The sequence below is a fragment of the Megalopta genalis genome, chromosome 10, assembly GCF_051020955.1.
Source record: "Megalopta genalis isolate 19385.01 chromosome 10, iyMegGena1_principal, whole genome shotgun sequence".
Lineage (NCBI taxonomy): Eukaryota > Metazoa > Arthropoda > Insecta > Hymenoptera > Halictidae > Megalopta > Megalopta genalis.
This window is the reverse complement of record NC_135022.1, coordinates 15,003,906-15,030,746: the sequence shown is the minus strand read 5'-3', so window position 1 is coordinate 15,030,746 and position 26,841 is coordinate 15,003,906. Positions and strand designations below refer to the sequence as shown.

Sequence of the window (26,841 nt, the reverse complement as noted above, 5' to 3'; positions counted from 1 at the left end):
GAGTTGATCAAATATAAAACAATAAAAATATTTCCGATTCTCGCCTGTGTCTTGCATTTAGTGCAGACAACTTTTATTTCGCACAATTCGCAGGCTAGTTATTATGTAATACCAGTCGTAAAGATTGTCAGCATTTTCGCCGACCTTTTGTACATATCTATTTCTAAAATATTGATTTTATATCCATTATAGAAAAAGTTGGGAAAACAATCGAGAAACGGTGATTGAACTCGGAAGATAATTTAAAAATAACATTTCGAAAAGTATTACTTATTTAGGGAAACAATGCAAGGCAATTTGGAAGCGTTGTTATGAGTTCATGGAGTTTGAAAGTAAAGAAAATCAGATAATTAGAGAGAACGAGATTATGCTCCACGTTGGAAAACAATGTTCCAGACAATGGCAAATGAAACAGAGGATGCTGGACTAGGTTTGGTCGGGGTTTGTTGGTTTTCTTACCTTCGTGATCGTGTGAAATTGAGCGCGAGAGGCGCGATGGCCCGGCAGCGACTGGAATGCCGCGGTAATTTTGGCGATGGCAGCCTCCACTTGCGACAATGGCAGCGGCTTTCCCCCGGGGAAATAAAATCTGCAAGGTAAAGGCGAGTTCGTGATCAGCATTGCGCTTTGCTCAACGATCAGCTTTTCGAACGGCCAACCAACGATTTCCGAGAAACTATATTGTCTCATCTTCTATTCGAGGTAAATGCGAGCAGTTTTAGGGAGCCACCTTCCATTTCAATGATCACGAAATATGTTGCCGAAGTTTCTTAATGTTTTTAGATATTCCTGAATAGCTGTTGCTATGCATCAACATGAATAAGCAAAGATTATGTATCAACATGATACAGTAAATCACTCTAGTCGGTCTAGATACGGGTGTAATATTGTGGAAATATTTCCAAGTATAGTCGAAAATAATTTTTATCATTATTTAGAATTCATCTTTAAAAAGACATTTGGATTTTCTGAACGATTTGATGACTTTTTCGAGGTAGCGACTATTACTGTATTCTATTAATGAAAATATAAACGAATAAAGCAGCATTAATATTATAATCTTTTCGCTTTGAACCTAATTCAGATATAAGCCAGATATAATCCAGACCTAATTATAAAACTGAGTAAAATAGCAATAACATTATTAATGAAAAATATAAACGAATAAAGCAGCATTAATGTTATAATCTTCTCGCTTTGAACCTAATTCAGATATAAGCCAGATATAATCCAGACTTAATTCTAAAACTGAGTAAAATAGCAATAACATTATTAATGAAAAAAAATATATATATAAACGAATAAAGCAGCATTAATATTATAATCTTCTCGCGCTTTGAACCTAATTCAGATATAAGCCAGATATAATCCAGACTTAATTCTAAAACTGAGTAAAATAGCAATAACATTATTAATGAAAAAATATAAACGAATAAAGCAGCATTAATATTATAATCTCCTCACTTTGAACCTAATTCAGATATAAGCCAGATATAATCCCGACTTAATTCTAAAACTGAATAAAATAGCAATAACATAATAATGTGTTTCCGTTACCGATTCGTGTAATGTGAATCTGAGGCATTCGCTAGATCTGGGTAAGAAGTAGCAAAGTTGCAAAGTTGCAAAGCCAAGGAAAAATAAATGACGAGGTTCTGCTGTATTTGCAGTGTAGTTGGTGGCGTTGATTAACTACCAACTGCAAATTGGATCTAGTCCAGTAACGTATCCAACACGAATAGAAATAATAATCGTGTAGCGTGGTTTCCAACCCTCTCGAAACAAGATCCTTTCGGTCCCTCAATGCGCGGCTTTCAATGAAAATAGTGAAAGGGGGTTGAAGTATACATTTACCTCGGTATGTGTACGTTCCTGTTCGCTTTCACGTGCCTCTGTAACGTGGTGTGCGGCGGTAGGTTCTTCTGCTGCGCTTTGTCTTTCGCGTACGTCTGGAACCAACATCAAGAACCGTTCAAGAGAAACTGCATCTGGACTGCACGAGTGCAAACATGCAACGAACACGCGCGACTCAGGACATCCACTCCGATTAACTCGTCAACTGGATAATCTCTCGATCGCGAACGATCTTCGCGGCGGCTATTGAAACGATCATAAAAATAACTCGACGCGTCCGCGACAGGACGATGCAATACCCAAACGTTATAGGCTAATCGAATGCAATCGATTCCTAGAGCTTTCACCGGCTAACAGCGCCGACGGTTTTCTACAACCGTCGGTTATCTGTAATGTTCTGTCATCGGCAGATTGTTGCGTAAGAAAATTCATTGCAAATGCTGGTAATAATCGGGCTGCGAATCTTTCTGTGAGTTTCGTGAGTCGTGAAAGACAGAATCAGCGTTTCGATCGCAGTCTACGAGAAATGTCTATGCACGGATTCTTTAATTCCATAGATACGTTAATTGCACCGTTCGCTCGCGGTACTGATGCATTCCAGTCTGCACTTGCGGAGGAAGACTTCTGACGTGTCATATTTGCCTCGACAGTTCTTCGTTCCATTCTGACAACCCTAATTTAGTAATGTAGAAGTGACATACGTGGGATAGGCAGCTATTGTGATAACAAAATTGCAGAACTTCTAGCGAGCGCACGTTCTTAACCGATGAATATTAGGTTGATGCGTATGAGATGTCGGATTTTTAAGTGAATATATAAAACTGCGTATCTTTTTTCAAGCTGTTTTCTCAGCTCTTTTCAACAGCTTTCACGAGCTGTTTATTTAATCAAAATATGCTCCATTTGCTTCAATACACTTTTCCCAACGAGATCTTAACGCATAGATGCCTGTCTTAAAGAAACTTCGATCTTTAGAATCAATAAACTCTGATGTGGTATTTTTCAGACTGTTTTCATTTTCATACTGTTTAGTCCGTAAAAACTGTTCTAAATGTTTAAAAAAGTGAAAGTCGGTTGGCGAAAGATCCGGCGAAAGTTTCGTATTTTATTTCGTTTAATTTTGCAATTGTTTTTTACGACGTATGCGGCCGAGCGTTGCTATGCCGATTAACAAGTGATGGGCGCGCATAATTTTCAATTTTTCATGCATTTCATCAATGTACATACTGGCAGTACTTTTCGACTGTAATTGTCTCCCTAGTTCGAAGGAATGAGTAGTGAATTACTCCAATGCTTTCAGAGCATCATTTTTCACAGATGTTTTGGGTCTTCCACGCGGTTCATTTTATAGGGAAAAATCACCAAACCGATCGTTAATAGTATGTATTCTCCCCAAATGTCTAGTTTATATTGCGTGCAGCTTTTACAGCATTATTACCAGGTTTATACTCATATAAAAAAAATACACGAATATCGGTTGGATTCGTATCCTTGCGAAATTCAAAACAAATAACAAACTGGAATACTTTTGAGAAAATCTTCTTTGCTGAAATGTGAATCTGGACAGTACGACCATAAACGAGATTATGCCAAAAATAAAAGCATAACGAAAACAGGGAGACAAACGTACACATGTAAAGAAAATCTAACATTTCGTGTACACCAGCCTAATAAAAAAGTCGTGATACATTGTAGAACTTATGAGACTCGTCGTTGTTATCTCGACATATGTACATTCATTGAAAACATTAAGCGAGGAGCTAAGATAGCTATTCATCTACGAAATTGCAAATGAACAGTATTTATTAAACTTTCGCGAGACATTGTGCATTTGGTCTGAACATCTGTTGTCTGATAAGGATTCAAATCTATTCATCTTGAATTTTCTAACGAAACGGAGGTCTTATTTTTTTCAAACTTCCAATGCATTTTCACTATAGGCGCTGAATAAAATAGCTTCGTACTGTACGAATGTCATTCACATTGTGTTACCTGCATTTTACATTATTAATGTAGATGTAATGTAACACTGCATCACTAATGTACATGTAACGCGTAACATTACATTATTGATGTACATATGGTGCAAATGTTGCATTTTTTTTACTTGTGTTTACATTACACTCAAATTATAAATTATATAGAGATACGTACAATTTTTTAACGCAACAGATGAAACAACGTGGCTCTCGCGAAACATTCAAAGGTTAATCAATCTGTAAAAATTTGTCTACTGCGTAGAAAACTGTAGTGCGTCAGACCTATTCCTTCGGAAAACAGACTATAAAACCACAAGGTTGCTAATATAACGAGTCTTATCTTATTACACGAGGGACCGTGAATGGTTCTTCATGGTCTCGTCGCAAAGTCGTACAATTTCAACGACGTATGAAGGGGCCAAAAAGGATAAGGATCACGAGGATATTGCATTCGGCAGGATCGGCAGGATCGACAGGGCTTTCGTGGAGCGAAGGGACGACCGATCTCGGTGGGTAGCATAATCGAATGGCGAACATAATCGCGGGGCTCTCCTTCGAGGCCGGCGTTCCGCGTTCTAGGTGTCGGCTCGCCAAGGACACGGCATCCTGTTACGCGACGCGGCCGCGAAGGATCCGAAGAATGCAAAGGGGCCGGGCGAGTGCAGCTAATGCATCGCCGCGCCTTGCCCATGTGACTCCGGTTACATCATAAGCTGCCAGCTATACTCGCCGGCCACCGCGAGAAAATCTATCCACGTGTTAATTGTCGCCGATCCGTGCAACGATATCTGGCTAAGCGAAAACGATCTTTGCTCTTGTCACGCGCCGATCGCCTGGTCTATCGTTACAATGCAATGCAGATCGTTATGCATCATAATAGTTTCGCACTATACCTTCTGTTTTTGTGCAAATTGTCTGTATCGATTGCAACAAACAGAAACTAAATAAGAAAAAGTTCTTTCTTTTTTCTTGAATAATTTTTGACACTAAACCTAGCGCGCCGGTCACAATGATTAGGTTCACATGTTTTATTTTAACCCTCTGAGGCACCGTTAAAAATTGTTACATCATTTCTTAAAAGAATTTGAAACGTCATTAAAATGTCAGTCTAATAAATTGTTAAAAATTTAAGTAAATATACGAACAAATGGGATTAATGCCATACGTATAAAGCGCTAGTCGACGCAGTTGCGTATACTAATACTTTAATAAATGCATCGATTCTGTTGTCTATCTGTTTGTAATTATTTCTACATTGTATTAGGCTGTGCTATTCTTGATTTATGTTTATTATGTAATGTACTATTCGGAGACGTGAACGTTGCGCTGTCATTCAGTATCTTATTTGGTCTACCGTGAGTTGCGTTGCTTTTTTTTCGATGCATCGTTATGCATACTGATAAAAGAGCTTGATAATTTCACTGTCCCTTTATTTACCTCGTAACTTAACCCTTTGCAGTCGAAGTTATTCGAAATCCAAAACGTGATTTCTGATCTACAGTAATTCTACTTTATATAATTTATTGCGATTTATGCACATGAAATTGAACCTTCTGGCAAGTACAATGCAATTTTAACAGTTCCCTTTTTTTAAATTATAAACGAGTCCGATGCTCTTGCAATGATTATGAAAAATAGTATAGCAATTTTTAGTGGCGACTCAGAGTCGCCTTTCGAGTGTAAAGAGTTAATTAAGAAACGAACCGCGTCCACCTCGATGAAACGGCTCGATGAAAGACTTAAACCGAGCGGTTCTCGCAAGACGCAAGAACAAATGGTAGAATAAGTGCAACACTGGCCGGCCGGAAGTCGAATTCTCGTGGCGACCGAAACGGAGCGGCCCGTGCATACCAATTAATATCGAGTGGTTAAGAGGACAATCCAGGTTCTCCAAGAACGATCGATAAGCGCCGGGATTTTAAGTTGACTCGGAGGGAAGACGCTCTCTGTGTTCGCCTTTCGCCGGTAGACAAAAGACTCTGGGCGTCTCAATCTCGGGGCTTGTCCCTTAAAAGACAGCAATTTCTCGAGAAAGGTGTACACCGTGGAGATGCCTGACGATTCCAATCTCTCTCTTCTTGGTTGCCAGAAACGAGCACGGGAGAACGAACGAACGAGCGAGCGAGCGACAGGAATAGAACCGGATAAAGGCGGGTTCCCGATATTAAGAGGAGAAACGCCAGGCGATAATAAAAATAGCGTCGCGACTACTTCGAGAGCTTCCATTTAGGGAGGAAAATCAATAATGCATTTCATTCTGTCGGCTGCAAAATAAGCCAATGGCCCCGAGGAGCCAGTGACCGGCGAACTCCGAGAAAACCGGGGATCAAGTAGGCGAATCGCTGACCGTCCGCCAATACCGAGAATTATCGAGCTATTGCCGAACGATATCACCGAGAATCTTCTTGCGAATATCGCTGAGAAGTTTGGCTACGAATCGCGATCCGGAAGTCGGTATTAAACGATCCTTAAGTAAAATTAGCAGTAATTTTGTTACATCGATTTTTTCAGGATAGATTTGCCTTCGAAATTTTTAATAAAATAGTTCGTAATTGAAAGATTAATTAAGTTCTCATTTCTATCCATATAATTAAAAGAATGATTCCGTCATCGACTAAAAGATCAATCTAAACGGAAGTTATTCCGAGTCACAACTCATGTTAAACGGAAAATAAAAATGCTATTAGACTTTATTAATTTATATGTTCTCTTGCGTTTTAACAATCTGCACACACATGCACAAGGAACCACAATCTAGCGATGAGGCTCGGAGGACAATGGAGAATTTATCGAGCTATAACGATGTGATGAAAGATCTTACAAACATCATTGTGAGTTGAAGTTTGGCTTCGAATCGCGATCCGGAAGCAAATGATCCATCGGTTAAAATTTGGAGTGATAGTTCTACTACAACAATTTTTGCAAAACAGATTTGGCTTTCGAACTTTTAACAAACTAGTTCATAACTGAAATACTAATGTTAGAATTGTTGGTTGCGCGATGAATAGACGGTGGACCCTTGTGTAAATTTGGCTTCACAACTTTTAACAGAACGGTTCAATATTGAAGTTCTAATAGTTTCTCTGAACTGTAGGTAATGTGTTGAGAAGTCAGAGGACGACAATGGACAAATCGATAAACTCGCGGAACCAGCTCTGGAAACCTGGTTTCTAGCCGCTATTTTTCCCCGAGACTTCCTGAGGAACTCCGCGCGGAATGTCCTCCAAGCTTTTTGCTCTGATCCAGCGAAATTAAAGCAGTAGTCGGGTTCCAATTAAATGAAAAAACGTCTCTGCGACTTAACTTTAATCTGTATAAACTGTTGGTGCTGTAGGGTGTCTACAAATACTCTCGGTGATTATAAATAGATATGGAGTCATTGTCTATGGACGTACGAAGATGAAATTGGTGTCGTAGGATGAAGGAACTCGAGAAAGTGTTCCGACAAGAGAAATTCATTCTATAATACCATCTTTCCAATTGTTCAAATGTATGCAATACAAATTACATTACACGATCGAATCATGTCAGAATACATTGTCCAAAGTTTTTCAACTTTGGTTCCATTTAGAATTTTTGTAATAAACGTTTGTAACGTTTTTTAATCTAATTTCATTTTTAGCCACAAAATGGAAAAGCATCTTATTCCGTGACTTCTCTTATATCATCAATTTTATTTTAGATCGTTATTAATTCATGTCATAAGTTAGTCATATCAAATATTCGAATTATACAAGGTAAACCCTAGCATGCTTGAGGGACAGCCAAAAAATGTCCACAGAACTTTAAGCATGAATTTTTTTCTAACAATGTTCTTCTATAAATATTTGATATTTCAGTTTTGTAGATATCTGAATGTATTATTTGACAGTATTGTATAAACAAATATACCACGAACAGAAAAGATAATATTTACAGCACTTTTTCTTACACGGATACAAGATGAGCCTCCCTTAAACAGAATTTAAACCATCTAATACCTTAAGCGTCCTAGGTTTAAGTGTGCTTAAGCGTTCAAACGAGCTAGAATTAAATTTTATTCCCTCGTCGTCAATATTTAAGCGCTCAAGTCAATGTAGCCACTCAATAAATATATCCCCTAACAAATTCTTAACAAATCGGAGAAGTTTCTACCATTGGAACTGCGAGAAAAAATGGTACGGCAAGGGGTTAACAAATTGCTATGAATTATTGAGTCGTGTGATTCTAAGAGCCTGATCGACCAAGGTTTCATCTAGCAGTTGCAGATCGGCGTCGGCGAATGTAAAATCGACGCAGCCGAGAAACAAAGGACTCGATCGTGAAGAGGTGGTGTCTTATCGATCGGAATTATCGCTTGGATTACGAAACTACTGATCGGCTCGGATCGAATTTGCGTGGCGTGACATTGGAATAGATTGCAGGCGACCAGAGAACCAGGCCTCGCAATTATTGTGGCCTCTGTTTGGCACGGTCCGCTGCGTGACACACGGGATACCGTCAATCAGCGTTTCAATTGACATTGCGAATTCGACTGCGCCTCTCGATCGGCTCCGTTCTGCCAACCGGCCAAGGGCTGGCTCCTCGGGATACTAAATTCTTGACCTCTCGACGCAGCTTCCGCGTATTCGTCCTCCTTCGGGTCCTCGAGTGCCGACCGCCGGTTACGCAAAGGTTGCCGATTATTTTCGCCGCGAGATACCGATCGTCTTAACATTGTGATTATTTGTGCGACATCGATAACAATCTGCTGCTTTACCGCGCCGCACGAACCCCGAGTTAATTCACGAAGGAAGAAATGTCGGAACACACATCACGTTTTAGCAACAACTTGAACCAGAACAATTTAATTAAAACGAAATGTCGACGGGTGATCGTGGCCACCTTTAGGACACAACGAGCACTGCACGCTGGGTGACCATGGTCACCTTTGGAAACGAAAGGCCGAAGGGTCAAATAAATTGTCGCGTTCCGGTTTCGATAATTTAACTCATGAAAGTCTATGCTCGCTGATAATAATAAATAGCTAGTAAAACCGAGCTGCTTTCAACTTGTTAATGAAGTTCTGCGGTGTAACAGGGTTGGGTACACTGAAAGTTTGATCGATAGACCGTTCCGAACGCGAACGGTTCACAATTTGCCATTTAATGTCCTTATATCTCGGCGACCCCAATTGAACCATCGATTAATTTTCAGGTAGAATATTCTCAAGCCCTCGCGTCACAACAAGTCGGACACGAGACAAAGATTATTCGAATAATTCGAAAAATTCTTTGTCGAAATAATTCGAAGGAAATCGATCGATGAACTATGAAGAAACACTTTATCATTTTCATTCAAATCAATTATTGACCGGAAAAATTCCTACACGATTAAATTCTTATTCGAATAAAATTTTAGTCGGATAGATTTTTTCGTCTAAATCAATTTTCATTCGATAGCGTCGAACAAAATTTTAGTCGGATAGATTTTTTCGTCTAAATCAATTTTCATTCGATAGCGTCGAACAAAATTTTATTCGTTGGTCTTTTTATCTTGCATTCGTCATCCGAATAAAATTTTGTCCAACTACGGCACCAACCTAATACATATTTCGCGTAGTTACGACGAATCGAAAGCGCGGCTCGCAGGTCGGCGATTCTCCGCGACAGTTTCCCCTTTTGCGATTCGAAAGTCTGCTCGGCATTATGCGATCGCAATCGAAAGTTTTCCAGAGAAGCCGGCGTTTCCCCGTTGTTTTCTAGCAATTTGCCACAACGTTCGCCGAGGACGGTCCCTCTTCCTGGTTCGATCAGCACCGGGTGACGCGAACTTGCCTCCTCGAGCCGCTTTTTCAACCATAAGCGGCGACGGAGCCGCGTTCCAAGGCGGCACACAGTCGACGGCCTTTTAAAATCTAGCACGGTGTCCAATATGGAACGGCCACAATGACTCAGTCGCGAGAACGGTTTCTCGCCGTTAACCCCAAGGGCGCACGAAACACATTTTCCTATTTTCCCGCGCGAGATCCGAGCCGATCTCACGTCCCCCGATCGCCGACGCGAGCCGTTATGGGAATCGACGGCTCGCTCTCGAACGGGAATCTTAATTAACGATACTAGGAACGTGAATGACGCCGATTGCCTCCAGCTGGCTCGCGAATCCGCGATTTGAATAAAGTGGCGCACGGAAGATCGGCAATTTGCGCCGATTTGCCATCCTCGAGCATTGCACAGTCACGTAATCCTGCTGCGTGTCAATCATTTTTATCTCAACATTAATGAAGTGGCACACATTAAAAGATTATACGGTCTCCTAGTAATCCTGCTATTTATCTATAACATTTATTTTTCAATTAATGAAGTGGCAGCTAGTGTCCATCTCATGATCATCAAAACATTGTACGATCACCTCATAATTCTGCTGTGTGTCTATAATTTTTATTTTAAGTTACATCAAGACATGATACAGTTTCCTAGTAATTCTGCTGTGTATCTATAATTCTTATTTTTAAATTAGTAAATTGGCGCAAACGAGAAATCGGCTACTGGTAACGATCTCGCGACGAGCAAAACATATCTTTTGCAATCAACGTATTAATTCATGGTTGAATGTGGAAGTATTATATAAAAGAATGAAATAAAAATTGTTTCAATGAATTGTACTAAATGTAAGTTAAATAGAAATGTATTTATTTCGTTAATGATTTTAATAGATTCAGATGAACGTAGAATTACTTTTATGTTTCTAATGTCTCGACAGTTTAATATTTTCTCAGTCATTTTTATCATAAATGCTTAAAGTACGCAGTCTAGTGACGATTGTATAAAACAATGTTCAAATAACATTACATAAAAGATTGTAAAACAATTGACATTGAATACATCTCGTTAAACCTTACGATTATATCAACATAGTCTTCACGTAATTCTGCCCTGTGTTCGTAATTTAAAAAAGAATTTTAAATTAATTTAAATAAAAAAATATTAATATTTATTTTTATTCAATTAATTTTTCTTCTTATATTTAGGGATTAATAAAATGGCGCGAGTACGAAAGAAGGTTAAATGTCGACCTTACGACGAATACAACCTCCCTCCCGTCAAATAATTTTGATCACTGAATTAATTAATAGTGAGAAGAGTTTATTTTGTGAAAAATAGCTGCTCAAAGGGCTGGGTGTTTATCAAGTGAAAAACTTCTATATGAGTTTTTGTGTATGAATTCCATTTTGAAAAGAAACAATTGAGAGCGAAGCCATCTGACCTCGCTGTGACAAAACTGTGAAAACTGCTAAATATTGTCAGTACAGAAAAACAAACGCAGAAATGCATAAAACGACAGCCAAACACGCAAAATGATACCTATAATGAGTGGCGCAGAATCTTTATATAGTTTTTGGATATTTCTAAGTTGAGAACTGGTGCAACACTAAGAGTGGCTATACTTTAGACAGCAGATTTTAGAGGAAGCTTTTTATTTCGCTCTTTGGAGCACCTTTGGAGACACGCAGAGAAATTGATTTTTTCAATTTGGGATAATGTTACGTGTTATAGGATCGCGTGCCGTTTAATCCGAGCGCGACGATAAACCGAACCCCGTAGATCGTTCCACTTATGGTCGCGGTGGTCCTCGGGGTCCTTTTATTTCTCTCCTCGAGGTCGAATAACATTAATCGCGACGAAAACTGAGCATGAGTCAGCGGTCGGCGAGCAACAACACACTGTTTCTGCTCCTCCATTCTTTCCCCCTCGATTAACTTAATTGATGCACGGACTTCTTTCACGCGGAACTACGTCTTTTCTCTCGTCTGTGTTCTCTACCTATTCTTATCTGTACCCCGACAGGCGAAGACGTCAAGGTAATTGGCAGTCAAAGGCTGCCGAGCCATTGAGAAAAAGCCATTGAGACTTCTGTCAGGAAAGAGGTAGTAAAAAGTTAGGAAAATGGAGGAGGATATGAATTCGGTAGTTGGAAGCTGCAATGAACGGGAAAGCACCGAAACTTTTGTCAAAGAAGCGAGAGTTTCAAAGAGGGTAGCAAACGAAAGTCGTATAAAAATCTGTTAGTTAAATACTGCCAAAAATAAAGATCTTCGAAACTTTTGGCAACAAAGCAGTAGCGGAAATAATGAAGAGGGGAACAAATGAAAAATATTTAAAAATCTTGCGGCTGAACACTGCTAACAATAAAAAGCATCGAATCGTCTGTCAAAGACACGGCAGGACAAATTACAAAGAGCGTAGCAAATGAAAAATATTCAAAAATTGTGTAAATAAACACTGTAAAATTGCAAAAAAAATTGCAAAGAAAGAAAATCATCAGAAATAAAAGCTACACCGAATGAAAAATCTCTAAAAATTTTCCGGACAAAGAACGAGAATCCTACCTAAAACTAAAGATGTCGGCAAATGGAAGAATTTCGAAGGCCACGAAGCGGAAAGAAACAAAAGACTTCGACGGCCTTCGTGAAAGAAGAAAGTTGGAGCATAGCGGAAAGAGGAAGATATTCTGAATAAAAGAATCGATGTAGGCGGCGGAAGAAGATCTAGAATCGTTCAGAGACTCGAGCATCGGCAGTCGACAGTCGACAAAGGCGACGAACGCGACCGGTAATGCTAAACGTACGATAGTCATCGAGGTTCTCGCATGAGACGCGTAAATTTTCATTGGTAATCGGTCGCGGCGAACCCTCGTGCGTCGAGCGTGCTCGGTTTTATTCACGTTTCATCGGCAAAGGAGAACGGAGAACGCGAGAGGTGGTCTCGTGCGCCGGAACAGAATCGATGCAGCTTCTGCACTCGTTGCATCCATAAATATCCGCGAGTTTCTCGGTTCCCGGTGGCCGGGGCCACCACCTATCCGGGGAATTCTGTTGTTTCAATTGTTCCATCGCGTTTTACGCTGCTCCTACCGAACCTGGCCTCGTTACTTAGCCGCTCACACGCTGCGCGAAATTCTATTAGCCCTTTATGGCCGTTTTATTCTCACTTTTATAGTTTTTCTTCCACACCGACTCTTGGAATGATATATATATATATTAGAGAAACCTATAAGTAACGTCCTTTACTGATACTTTGCACCAAAATTTTATTTTACTTAACCATTATTTATTTATTTAACCTACTTTGACAACAAATATACCAAATGTATATTTTGATTTGAAAATGGGTTATGCAGTAATGAATCACATTTATCAACAAGGTGATAATGTCATTAAACCTGAAAGGAAACGACATTACTTATGGATATTTCGAATTATTGTATTTAATGAAACGCGAAGGTAGTGTTAATTCTAGTGTCTAGAAAAATGCACAAGGTACGTTAGCGACCAAGAGTTTCTCAAATCGCCAAGCAAGACAAGAAAGAAAGTTGACTATCTCTATTACTTAGCTAGCTATTAACTATTTCCGCTATCTCCACTAATTTAGCTTTGTATCTTGGTATATCAATTAAATAAAATTCTATGTGATCTCAAGTACTTTATAAGTATAGTAAGTATTATTATTATTATAAGTATTATAATATATGCAATAATTTTTCTAGTCGTACAACCTTAAGAAAAAATGTTTACACAAATTCTAAATGGACACGTAGCTGTTAATATTTCCTAATAGAATTAGATAATATTTAACGTGTGCAGAGGATCACATAACATTTTTTAAGGTTTTGCTTGGCTATTTAAAGAACTCTCGAATTACTAACATATCTTGTGTATTTTTCAACACACCTATTTCCAAATAAAGACTATCAGGTTCAGATGTACACATTGCACCTACAATTGATACTACCCTTATCTACTTTGCAGTAGATTAGAGGTTGATTACCTGTCAGTGTTGGCACTAGCAATTCCGACCGATCAATGTAACATTAATCCATTTTGTCGTATAAATGTCGAAAGTGCATCTATGAAAACTAGACAGACTTTTATAATTACAATAATTGTAACCCTTCCTTAAGCAGCTGTTCAATCGTGTTTGTAATTATCCAAGGAACTCGAAGAGCACAGGCATTAATTACAATAATTGATCGAATACTAAACCCACCGTAAAAAAATAACCGGTCGCGCAATCTTTATTTTCAAATTGTTGAAATTATAAATACTCTTACTTAAAAGCAATTGAATAAATTCCTGTATTCAAGGCTATATTGTAATAAAAATGGCGACAAGTCTAAATAAATTCAGTCTTGTCATTCTTATGAAGCAACGCAGTTTCGATATTAGTCACTTTCAGGGTTCGGCAGATTTAACGTTAATTGATCGACAGGAAAGAAGCCTCTATGTTACATTAATACAACAAAATGTCCCGCGACTAGTGTAAAAAAAACTGAAAAAAGTTTTAGAGCATTAATTCGAGGACCAGGAAGCGAGAATGCAGCCGGGCGACTTTTTTTCAGTTAACGTAGATAAAACACAGTCACGTCCCAGGTCAATAATGCAACAACCGATTAAGCAACAATGGCTAAGCTCGCGGTTACATTGTTCGTAGATGTGTCGATGGCATGGCTTATCACCTGTGCCACGTGTGACCCGATCTCGAGACGTCCAAAGAGGATCCGTCGATCGAGATTAGCCGCTTCCTTCTCGATATATGCGAACCGGATCACGTTGTGAGTACGTGAACGTGTTTAGCATGGAGCGCGACGGACTCGAAGACGAGCGACTCCGACGATCGAGCCGAGGCAGAAGCGATCGGGACAAATCGATTGCAAACGGTGAAAAGTAATCTCGTTACGAGTTACGAGGACCGGTGGATGCACTCGGAGACACCCGCATCCGTATCCGGGGAGAAGAAAACGCGGAACGATAATGCCTTTTGGCAGCCACGCGTCTCCCGGTATACTCTTCTGCTTTCTGGCCGAGGTCCAGAGCCACTTCGAAACTAGCCACGAAGTTCCTTTCTTAAACGGTCGATCGCCGAGAATCCGCTATTCCGGCTATTCATGAAAACTGCCATCACCGAGCTCTGCTTGACGCGCGAAGCTTCCTCCAGGGGATTTCTGTTTCGCTAGACTATCAGAAGGGGCATGCAGAATGCCATTTGCCCTTGAGGTGCTCCACATTACTTCAGAGGACAATCGAGATGACCTCGTACAAAGAGGTACAAGACTATACATACATGTGTCTCTACTGTGCGAAGTACATCAGTCACGGCAGTGTTGATTTTAACGCGAAACCTACCCCTAAAAGGAATTAACGCGTGTTGCTTTATTACGGTGAGAATACTGTATTTATTTAAACCCCTTCCGTTAAACATTTCCCATGAAAAAGTGTTTACTGTTCAAACAACTTTAAAACAAAAATCAGATCAAATCCTTCACACCCAATTTGATCAGCACTTCTTTTTGTCGTTAACACAATCTCTGGCAAAATGTAACATACTTTAAAACGCAATAATTTTTTAAAAATTGGACTAAATGACTTAAACACTTTTTTAATATTAAAGGGACTAGTTTAGTGTACAATGACTAAGATACTCTCGTTTTGTAACTTTTTTATCTGAACCTGGAACGGAAATGTAAAAAATGCATTTTGTAGATCTTGGTAATTTATATGCATACTGGACATTTCAGTGAAATCTTTTGGACATTGCGAAAAGGAAGGGTGGAAATGCGGATTATTAAAATGCACAAAGAAGAATTTTATGTGTGATTTTTCACGGAAACCCAAGTTTATAGTTTTATCGCGCCCGTATTTCTTATAAACTGTTACCATTACTGTGAAACAGCACGATACTGGCCAATTTTTGCATGTTACTACAGAAGAGATACTTCGTGTATATTTCAATACAAAAACTTTGTATACGTCCATGGTGTTAAGAAACACTAGAAATTCGGTAGTATCTTATAGTTCTGTCGCGGTGTGTAGAGACCGTTTCATCGACGTACTCAAGAATAATTTACGGCCGAGCCGTAAACTACAATAAATTGTAGCAGTGAGTCAGTGGTTCGATTGATAAAAGGACGCCGAAGAATTGCTACGGATTGGCGTTAACGAGTATATTGAATCAGCCCCTATCTGGAAACGACCACCGAGAAAAACGAGCAAGATCCGAGGAAGATCGCCGGATGGTCCTCGAGTATGCTCACTTCGAGGGGCGAGGAAGCTGAAACGACCTCTACGCGAGGAGATCTTGAACTCGTTTCGGGACAAAAGTACAGGAGTCCGACCGGTCGGGACATCCTCGCCGGGAAGAGGAATTTGGACGTGGCCCAAGAAGGCCCGATATAAGCCACCCAGCGAGGCAAGAACATGCGAGGCGACACGTCTCTTCCCGATCATGCTCGGGCCATGGCTCCGTCCCCGGCCGAATTAGACGCCCCTTCCATGAAAAGCGTGGCACACTGTCTGCTTCGATTTTCCTCTCGCACACGCGTACTGTTCCGCAAGATTTTCCTGATGGCCTCCGCCGGCCACCTAGCCGAATCCTGCCGGCTCGATCGTACGATACAATCTGATCGAAATGGTCATCGCTGCGAGCTTCGAGAATCTTTTAAACTTAACTGGGTATTCCGGTCGGGAGGTGTTTTTTTAGGTCATCTTTGGGATTTTTTTACGAGAAAATAAATTACTATTTTGCATTGATTTCTTGCATATACTTCTGCTAGTATTCGAGGTAGAATGTATATATTTTTTAAGGGTATATATTAAAAATTGTAAGAGCTATGTTTTTGAATGAGTTGTATTCAGAAAATCAGTGTGCCATTTCGAATTACGCGATTGCTACTGTTCCATCGATTGAAAATAAAAAAACTAAGGAGACATTTTCGAAAGTACATGTATAGCTATCGTCCGTACCAAGATGAATAAACTATCTCATTATTGACCAAAATGCCGGTACTTTAAAGTCCATGTTTTGTTTCTGTAGCACTTCTTCTCTCATAATTGAGCTAGCCAAAGAAATAATGGTGTAAGTCACATTTTCCACATTATGAGAAACAAATAGTGTTATTGTTTATTAACATGTGTATTCTTTACTAACACGTGTATTTTTCGCTGGTCAAATTTATTGTTAAGGTAATTCAGAGTTAAGTTAATTGATAAGAACTTTATAATTTATTTCACTCGTTTTTTCAATATTTTGGCGTGTAAAAATTACATTTTAAGACATCAGTCAATTACGGTTGACAGTCATTCTTAATCGTTCAATGTACGATCAATAACTTAGAACATATTTTAAATTCATTATTATTTACAGCATTCGGTTAATTGAACTTTGAGTTCCACTTAATGGTTGCTTTTTTACCATGAATAAGATCCTCGAGGTAACCATCACTTTGAAAATAAGACCATGTCTCATAATGTACAGTGAAATGCCACTCGGCACTTAATTACGCATAAAAGATAAAGTTCGTATTGGTTAGAAGCGATGAGAGGACGATAAAAGGGTTGAGAGGCCAACTTTTTCCTAAAGACAGCTCGGTTTTTCTAAGATGTTACAGTACTCGGTGTGGAACTACCCCTGGCAGAGATTCTAGTCGGAGGATAATTGAGGCTTCCTCCTCTCGGCATATATAATTAGGAACGCTGGCTGCGTTTAATTGCCACTTGGACCGGACTCGTTGTTGGACACTGTACACCGGATCGATAACGCGATTACGTCGAATCGAACCTGCAATTTAAACCCGCGGCAAGCGTCTAGTTTCTCTTCGCGACCAAAGAAATGCGTCTTCTAAAGAAAATCGTGGAGAGAGAGAGAGAGAGAGAGAGAGAGAGAGAGAGAACAAGATTGATTTACATTCTCAGATTGCTCCGAACAGCCAGTGACTTTTTAGACTGCTTTCAAGCTGTTATGGAAAATTATATGCTACAGGAACTGTACGATGATGTTAATGATAATACCGATAATAATAATAATAATAATAATAATAATAATAATAATATCGATAATGTTAATAATAATATGATAATTGTTAATGATGATAATAGTACCGATAATTGTGATAAAATTATGCTGCGTTATCTTCAAGTAGAACCAAACATGGATACGAAATTTTCAAACATATGACTTATAAAAATCGAACTATTCTTGATCTCAAAAACTGCTTAACACTTTGAATTATTTACTCAGATTTGAAAATGTATCATTACGTCTTTCCGTATTACGAAGACTTATATTAAGTCTTCCTAATTTTAGTAGCATTCACGAAACGTACGAATGTAAATAAATTACTTTAATGTGTTGAGATTTTTGAGATCGTTGGTCTGGCAGTCAAGGTGTTAAAATTAAAGAATCTGAATAGTAATTTCTTTACCTTACCCGGGTTACCAATTACTACCAGTTATTGTTTCAGAAAATATCGCGGGTTTCTAAATTAGTAGGTGCAAGTCAATTTACACTGAGTTAATTAATCACATGCATTTTTTAGCAATTACATTAACGTATATTAATAACGACTTGTTTAAAGTTGAATCCAGTGATGAATGAAGATTGCACTGTGAACGATTTGAGAATCCTAATGATTACCCTAGAGAACACATCGATGATCACGTCGCAGACATTAAGATCGTATCGTCATTAGAAGAGTTACAAGACCGGAGAAAATCGGAGGAAAATCGGAGAGTTTAAGATGATGTACAAGATCTTCGAAAAGACAACGAAGAAGATCTATCGCGAGAAAACGTGCCAACGATTGCAGCAACAGGCCCGGTTCAACGATCTTGATCAAGATATGCATGCAATTAAAGTATTAGACACAGGTCCCGTCGAATTTACCTGAGCCTTATTCTGAACCTCGTGGCCGGTCCTCCAGGTGTTAATAGCGGGCTGCCTCGGTCCGCGTTTGTCCAGGAGCAGCTCGCTGGGACACTTCTCGAAGATGAGCACGCGTTCGGCGACCGATCCCCTAGTCAAGAACGGTCTGATAGGATTGTTTCCGGTCCCGGTCGCCGCCGCGGCTCTGATATGCTGTTTCTGTTGCGTGGTCAATTCCGGATGAGGCACTTGCTCGATCCTAGGTCTAGGAGTGTTGATCCTGGGTCCCCACCTGGAGGTCACAGGATCCTTGTCCTCTTTGTTAGCGTCCTTGTCCTTCTTGATCTCGGTCTCGAACTTGGACCGGGCCGTTGAGACCAGTTGCTCGCTGGCGTTGAACGCTTGCGCGTTGCTGGTCTTCTGCTCCTCTAGCCTCTGCTGGGTTGCAGGGTTCTGCTGCGCCGCTCTGTACCTTACTTTCGCGTAGTGCACCACGGACATGTTCGACAGCTCGTCCTTGGTGAGGGTCTTGGCGTCGGAAGCGAGGCTCGTGTTGGCCCCGGGCGCAGCGGAGACCACATTGTTCACCATCGCCGCGGAAGCTGGCATCAGGCCGCTCCCGTGATGATTGTGCCCGATTAGGATCGGCTTCACCGGCTCCACCTTCGGCTTCTCCCGCTTGATCGCCGGCTTCTGCCGCGTCAGGGGCACGGTCCTCTCCGCGGGCTCTTCCGTGATCACCGAGCCGGTCTTCAGCGCGTTGATCAGCCGCTCCTCCTCCCGCGCGACCTCGTCAAGATACACGCTCGAGTTCGACCCGCTGCTTCTCTTCTCCTCCTTCGTCAGCGGTTTGGTCTCCAGCTGCGACCTCGACGAGTCCGTCAATCTCTTGTTCTCGTTCAGCTTGTTCTTCAACGGCCATGTGGTCAAGCCGGAATTCACCGAGTTCGAAGCGTTCTCCAAGTTCGGAGAGGTCGGCGACGTAATCACGGTGCTTGCCGGCCTCTTCTGCTGGACGATCTTCGACGGCGCGAGGTCCGCCGGGAACGTGGTCTCGATCGTCTCCAGGAAGACCTCCCTGTGATGCGCGCCGGGCGGCGTCTTCGTGGAGACCTGCGGCTTCACGATCTGCGAGGGCTTGTTAGCGTACGGCGAAGTCGGGGAAAGAAGAACGTTCTGCTTCGCCTTCGACTGGCTGGCAGCGTTGCTGTTCTTCAACGGCGAGGTCTGCTGCTGCTGTTGCTGCTGCGTGGAGTTCCTCTCGAACTTCTGCAGCGCGAATTGAATCGAGGATGGCAGCGTCTTGGACGGCGACCGCTGTCTGGACGCGGCTATCCTGGCCTTGTCCTCCACCACGAAGTTGTTCACCAGCTTCTCCAGGTTGCCGTTGTCCAGGTTCGGCGACTGCGCCAGGATGTCGACGGTGGCGTTCGCCGACGAGGCAGCCGTCGGGGAGGTCTTCCCGGGGCTGATGGCCGCGTTGGTCGGCGTGAGCGCGGTGCCGAACTTGTCCGCGGCGGTCGCATTGCTGTGGCAGTTCAGGATCTCGGTGGGCGCCAGGCCCCGGCTCTTCCAGGTCTGGTAGATCGCCTCGGCGTGGTCGCTGATCTGTTTCGCGATCGCCGCGATGTCCTCGTCGCCGGAGCTGGACGTGTCCGAGGCGGTCGTCGGGTACTTCCGGCGCAGGTCGTGCTTCGCGGTCGCTGCCATCTCCGGGTCCGGCCTCAGCTCCCGCAACTGCGGATGGTGGTCCAGCAGGAAGCTGGCCACCCGACTGCTCAGCTCCTGCGAGTGGTCCAGCACCAGCTGCACCAGCTCCGGGCTGCCCTCGACCGGCACCACGTTCACCGGGATCGCGTAGCCGAAGTGCACCGCCTGGCAGTCGACCTGATCCTCCTTCGGCCGGCTCTCGTTGATCAGACAGGCGTTCAGGTCCGGACAGTGGACCGCGCGGGCCGGTCGTGGATCGACCGTCACCGGCACGAACAGGTCGCGTCGGGTCGCGCAGACCCGGCGCTCGATCGTCTCGATCTCTAACGCCAGCGACCGGCCACCCACGCCGCTCGATCCCGACCTGGACTCGGCTACGGCTCGCGGCCTCGACGACGCTGCTTCCGTTGTCAACGGGATCGCCACTCCTGGCATATCTCAGGCCACTCGGCCCAAGAAACGCGTCCCCCACGACCGCGACCGCTGCCTAGCTTCCGTCCACGCGATCCTGCTTCCGCCTGTTGCCTGTCTCCCCATTGTCCTCCGCTCCGACCTCGCCGACTGTTCACTGAGCTCGATTCGACGGTTTCTTCGCTTCTCGCGGTGACATTGATTTCTTCTTTAAGTACGAGATAAGTGGTTCGAAATGATCACTAGGAATTACTTGACGATACACTGTTTTTATTGGTACACTGTAGTTTAGCTGTGTTTGCTGATGTTAGGATTTCGCTGGGGCGATGATCGAGCTACATCGCAAAGCTCGCTCCCCCGGTGCCGAGGATCGAGACTGATCTGAAAGAAGATAAATATAAATTAGTATTTGTCCCGGCCACGCTGACCTGTGGACGGGTATTTTCGGACCGTGATACGTGCTCTGAGCTGGTCGGCGCGCTAGTGCGAAGCTTGCGATTAGGGACTGTGCTCCTTGCCCTTTTGGACGTAGTTTCCCAACATTTTCATTTTTATGACGGCACTGTCAGCGGCGTTCGAGTCGATAAACGATCTCTTCCGACAAGGTGTCTGGATTCACAAAATTTGTGACAGCTACCAAATTATCTGTTGATCATTGCTTTCTTTCATCTTTTACGTTTATTAGGAAAAGCTGCAACGTTTAGCTAGAGTATCACTTGTACGTCTAATCAGAGAGTCTGATAGGTAGACTGCGGAGCTCTTTGCAAAATAGATAGTTTCTATATCGATGATAGGGAACTGAAAATGTAGTTCTTTTCGTAATTCTAGTAATTCGAGAATAATGTACATTAGCAATCTTAAATCTTTTTAATGTCCTCACAGTCTCGCGTTTCTCAATTTCTAGCGTAAGATTCGCAGTCTAACGATAAGTGTCTCGACCTTTTTTATGCGGATCTTATGCATCGATTGCGATAATGAGTCGCTGGAATATGATATTGTGAAGACATAATATCGTTTGTCGTTAATAATATCGTTACACTATTTTTCATTTATCAAAATTATTTAGAAGATATAATCGATTTACATTTAATTCCTCTGAGGTTCCACAGTGTAATCGTAACAATAGACTATTTGGAAACTGAAATTTAAACCCACGTATGTTGATCGACGCAATGTTGGGAAACTATGATCCATGGAGATGCGCGCCAGATTCACGACTTTGTCGTTTACTGTGAAATCTGCAGGGAATTGCGAGCGTTCACTACGTCGGCAAGCTCCAAGTAGCTACAGTATTACGTACGAATATCTTCAAGTTGTATCGACAACAAACACCTATTTATTTACGATGATCTCAATTGCCTACGTTTCTTACGCAGAAGGGTATTAATAAGTTTATCCGTGACTGCCAAAGTCAATCGTAGCGATAATTCTCGCGTTGTCGACGATAAGGTATCGGCAGAAGTACGGGATAAGCTGAGAAACAAGCATCGAGGATACGCTGGTCTAGAAATTCGCAGAACTTGGTATCCTCATTTTTTGTCAATCTTCACTTCTGATAAGTAACCTGATCGATGAGTCACAACGGCCGAATGTATCTCGAAGAAGTCAACATGCTTACCAATAGGAAGATAATGCCAATTGTTTTGAAGATTTTTCGATAATGTTTCAAACGTCCATAAAGATAACTGTTAATACATTAGATTGTGGATTTAATGCATCTCTGATAAAAGTATCTCAACGATAGAAAGTTGAAAAGTAATGAAGAGTATTGTGGAATAATTAAGAAAGATATATGGGGGTGGTAAGCTTTAATAACACAAAAAAAGATGAGAATATATTTATATATTTTGACGCACACGGACACATGATAACTTACAGTTACCCGTTATTATACAATATCAATGCGTTATTTCGATCCTTCTGGAACAATAAAGGACAGAAACAAATTTTCATTTGGCTCCTGTATTTTCTAATTATTGATGCTGACAATTTTCATTTTGTAACATTTGCTCGAAGAAAGAGCGAAGAAGCAGAAAAATACGGAGTACGCCCTTCGAAAAATTGTACAAAGTGTACTATACTTGACAAAATGTTAGCAAATATGGCACCGGATGTCTAGCCTCGATATTTATGTTCTACCTCGGTCGAAAAATTCAAAGACCACTAAAACAAAAGTAAGATGCAAGGAGCTAGGGATTTGGAGGCTTGGCGACGAGAAACGGGGAAGTCGTCGCTCGCTATCTCGTTCTAGACTGGAATACCCCCTTGAGTGTGTCTAATAGGCTTTGTCCGGACGAAAAAGCGACACGGTACCGGTACTTTCACCCTGCATTGCAGCGCGTATGCAAATGCACGCGTGAACAGACGTGCGTGCGCCGCTTCGATCCTGCTCGAATCGCTGGAAGCCGCGCACGTTTCACGTTCCTCACGTTTCTCCTTTCCGCTCTTTGCATCTCCTTCTGTCTCTTTCTTTCATTCCTCTTGTTTCTCCTTCACGGGGGGACCACGGAAAAATTCGTATGCCAAGACAAGGAGCTTTCTTTGTCTCGGACGGGAGCCTCGTTTGGCAACGCGTGCACGAGCACTTGTCCCGATGATTCTTCAAATCCCGCGCGTTCTCCCGCCGGCTCCACTTTCCTCGGATAAGAATGCTCGGATAAGAACCTCCGGTTCCAGATGCATCGGTTCGGCAATCTACTGATGAAGATCCTCGGCCGCTCCGTCTCGAGATATCTGCATTCTATGCTGCGACGGACCTGCATTCATATACCGTGGACACTTTGCACTAGAACCAGGCTGTCCCATTAAGCGTCCAACCAGGCCATCGATTGATTACTTTGGAAACAGGCTGATTAAAAAGGCGGCGTCCCGATGAGCCGAGCTAAATGTAATTTGATTGCTGGCTACCGATTATGCGGGCGGTTAAGTGTTTGCCTCGAAATGTAATCGAAAAGTGAAAATCCATTATTAAATTCCCGGTACGGGCAATTAAATTTTATGCGATTAATAGACTGCGAATGTTATGCTTTTATTGGAAAAATTGTAACGTGAAACGCGCAAGAAATAGAGAACATTATTTTTAAGTCGCAACATGATATTTTTAAGTAATTACAACTATTAAGAGAAGAGGTATATTCGACTTCTCTATTTCTTGAAATCGATAGAGAACATTTTTAATTTATTCTAAATTTGTTTACGTAATTGACGGAACAAAATTTTTCCATTGCAAATATAATGGTAAATAGACTGCGGATCTTTATGCAAAATAGAAAATGACTACATCGATTGCAGATTAAGGAAATAATTTTAATAAGTTGAAATTGATACCTCGACACTCGTAATTTCGTTCAATCTTACGACTATCTTATATTTCGCCTACCAATTTTTGGCATCAATGCACAAAATCGTTATAAATATTGTATACAACATAAATCAAATTATTTTTATTTTGCACAAAGATCTGCCGTCTAATGGCTGAAAATACTGCACTGGCGTTTTCAAAGAAATCAACAAGTAACTAGACGGACTATTTAAAAATCTAGAGTTTCTGTAACGTTGCGATAGTCGACCAAGACGGTCGTATAAAGTTGTAACGAAAGATTCCGGCGCTGCAACATCGAATTGGCCGGACAGATCAGGTAGACCGGTCATTATTAACGCGCAATCAGATCAGTTGCCGCAACACAGATAATAAATTCGATCACGGGTCAACTGTTTATCTGATCTCCAGAGACACTTCCAACGAGTCCCAACGACGAATTGCAACAGTTTACTAAGGCCGTTTCTCCTAGACACATAACTGTCTGTCGTAAGATAAATTTTATTGGGCGATCTGATACGATTGCATGGGTCTGCAAAGACGCGGACGGAAATAAGGTCGGAAAGTCTAACTATTTTGTTGCAGTTTGCGCTCGTTCGTAGCCGAAGTGGACTATGTGAGTCAGTACAAACTATTTATAATGCCAGATCTACCGGGGACAATCCTACGAGAGTTTTGCCGTTGATACCAGAGATGTATGAATCACTTCAACCATAGAAAAGATCAATAACCGTGTGTGCTCCGACTTCCTGGATCTATTGTTCACTCGGAACAATACTACTTTCTTTCACGTCAAAATTCTTGAGTTATAAATAAAGCAAACAGCCAGCGATGTTTGCTTACGACAGCCCTCGAAGATACATTTTCTTAACTGGTAAGATCTTTACCATTGCTGTATTATTGTTAAACTGCGAATTTTTATGCAAAGCAAAAATCGTCTGCATCAATTGCTAGACAATAGGAGCCGAGTGCAATCTTGTTTCCCTGTTAAATAATTTTAATAAGCTGTAATTAACATATCGATATTTTTAGTTTCTTCTCATTTTGTTTCACTGCTCTATGTTTCACCTATACATTTTTCCCATAAATTGCATAAAATCCGCTGTCTAATGATTACAATTGGACACCTTCTTTCTCGTATATTGCTCTTTTATTTCTGGATAACGTGAAAATTTGTAAGCCAAACGATTTATGTGAGAGAATGATTTTATTCCGAGGGAAAAATTGAACAGAGAAAAGGGAATAGCAATTAAGGATTAAATATAGCAAACATCTCTTACACAAAACATTTCATTAATGTATCAGGAAATGGCCGTCGATTTCGTTCGATATATGATGTCAACTGTAACACAATTATTTAACTTGATTTTATGGAATTATGAGTGAAAACCGAATGGGTCGAATGCAATGCAATAAAAACATTTAAAGAACTTACAAATCCGTTGTACTATTTTCAAATGATTAAGGAAATAAATAGATGGCTATGTACATCTGTATCTTGTAATTTTTATTTAAAAAAAAAAAAATCGCAGTTTAGTGATAATTAGACTGCGGATTGTTATGAAAAATAAAAATTGTCAATTTCATCAATTCCAAGAAATGCAGACCGAGTAACAAGTTTCCTTTTTTTTAGTTTTTACTTTCCTTAATTCATTTCAGTAGATTAAAAATAATAGATTGACATTTCGAAATTCCTTTAATCTTTACACGATTTTAACTTATAACTACTCAATTTTACCATGAATGCATGAAATCCTCACAATCTAGTGATCACTGAAGAACTCCAACAAAAACTTCTATAAACCTGAACGAACGCAGCCTTGTTATTCCTGAAAAACGATACAGATCGATCATAGTTAGCGTCCGGTGGATTCGGGGTTGCAGAATGCAACATTTTGAAGGAACAAGGCAGTCCCTCGATCCACAAGGTCATCGGAGCGGGAACAAAACGGGTATCTTCAAAGTGTTCAATTTATTTCGGATCTGTCATTCCCAATAAAGTGCCGCCTACCCCGATTGTCTTCGCATTCCGAGGGTACAAGGGTTGCGATACAATTTCCGTGGGAACGGCAATCGTCGCTGTCGCGGCCTTCGCATGCACAAAGAAGTCGCGTCATCGCGCTGACACAGAATTTCGAATGCAGGTCTTCATCCGCCGATATTCCGGCCGAGGGAGGTCCGATAACAGGGAAGCTCGCTCGCGGAGCGGGTTGGGGCGGGTTCGGAGCGAAATTCCGAAGCGGAACCGAGCCCCTGGAACGGTTCCAGGGTCCGGATAATCGGTCGACGTCGAAACGACGACGGTTGCGTCGGCTAGCGATAACACCGGAATCGGCCGTGCCTCTTGAACCGTGGCCGCGTGTACGCGAGCATAACTCGCCTCGCATAACTCGGTCACGTTTGCGGTTTGCATCGTTTAGAATACGATACGGCCCACTAAAAATAGCGGCGAGCCAATATCGATACGCCGTGAAACCGTGTCAATCCCCATGAATCGGCCGATTGCACGCGACTCGGCGCTAAGCGATGCAAAGCGCCGCAAACAACCGACGAGTTTCCGCGTCCGCGCACCGTTTTTCATCGTGTTTTCTTCCGCTTTTCTTGCTAGACGACTCCGCGATGCATCCCGCGGTTTCTGATTCCAGCGTTTAGCAATTTCTGCGAACGGTCTTCCGAGGGACCAGTTATCCGCGTGCAAAAAACACGATTTCTGGAGCGGTCGCTGACGCGTCGACGCGTACCTTACTTCGACGACCGCTTCTGTCAATGGAATATTGTACTAGTCTTTTTTTTCAAAGACATTTAAAGGGTTTATTCTTTGGTAGAGACGTTTGAAAAAATCAATTGTTGGTATTTTCTATTTTGCCTCTTTAGTGCACCACGCAACTTGCATATAAAAAATAATTCAAAGGTC

At 41.6% G+C, this 26,841-nt stretch overlaps 1 protein-coding gene across 2 annotated transcripts in view; it reads right to left on the bottom strand.

Annotated features, from left to right (window-relative positions):
• Positions 1 to 26,841, bottom strand: part of LOC117219933 (uncharacterized) — an 80,840-nt gene that overhangs the window by 8,823 nt on the left and 45,176 nt on the right. For both annotated transcript variants that reach the window (XM_033469499.2, XM_033469500.2), the window contains exons 2-4: positions 18,509 to 20,989; positions 1,855 to 1,949; positions 460 to 589 (exon numbers count right to left, since the gene is read on the bottom strand). In XM_033469499.2, the coding sequence (XP_033325390.1) occupies positions 460 to 589; positions 1,855 to 1,949; positions 18,509 to 20,632 (2,349 nt within the window). In that variant the 5' untranslated portion in view covers positions 20,633 to 20,989. The remainder of the gene's footprint in view (positions 1 to 459; positions 590 to 1,854; positions 1,950 to 18,508; positions 20,990 to 26,841) is intronic.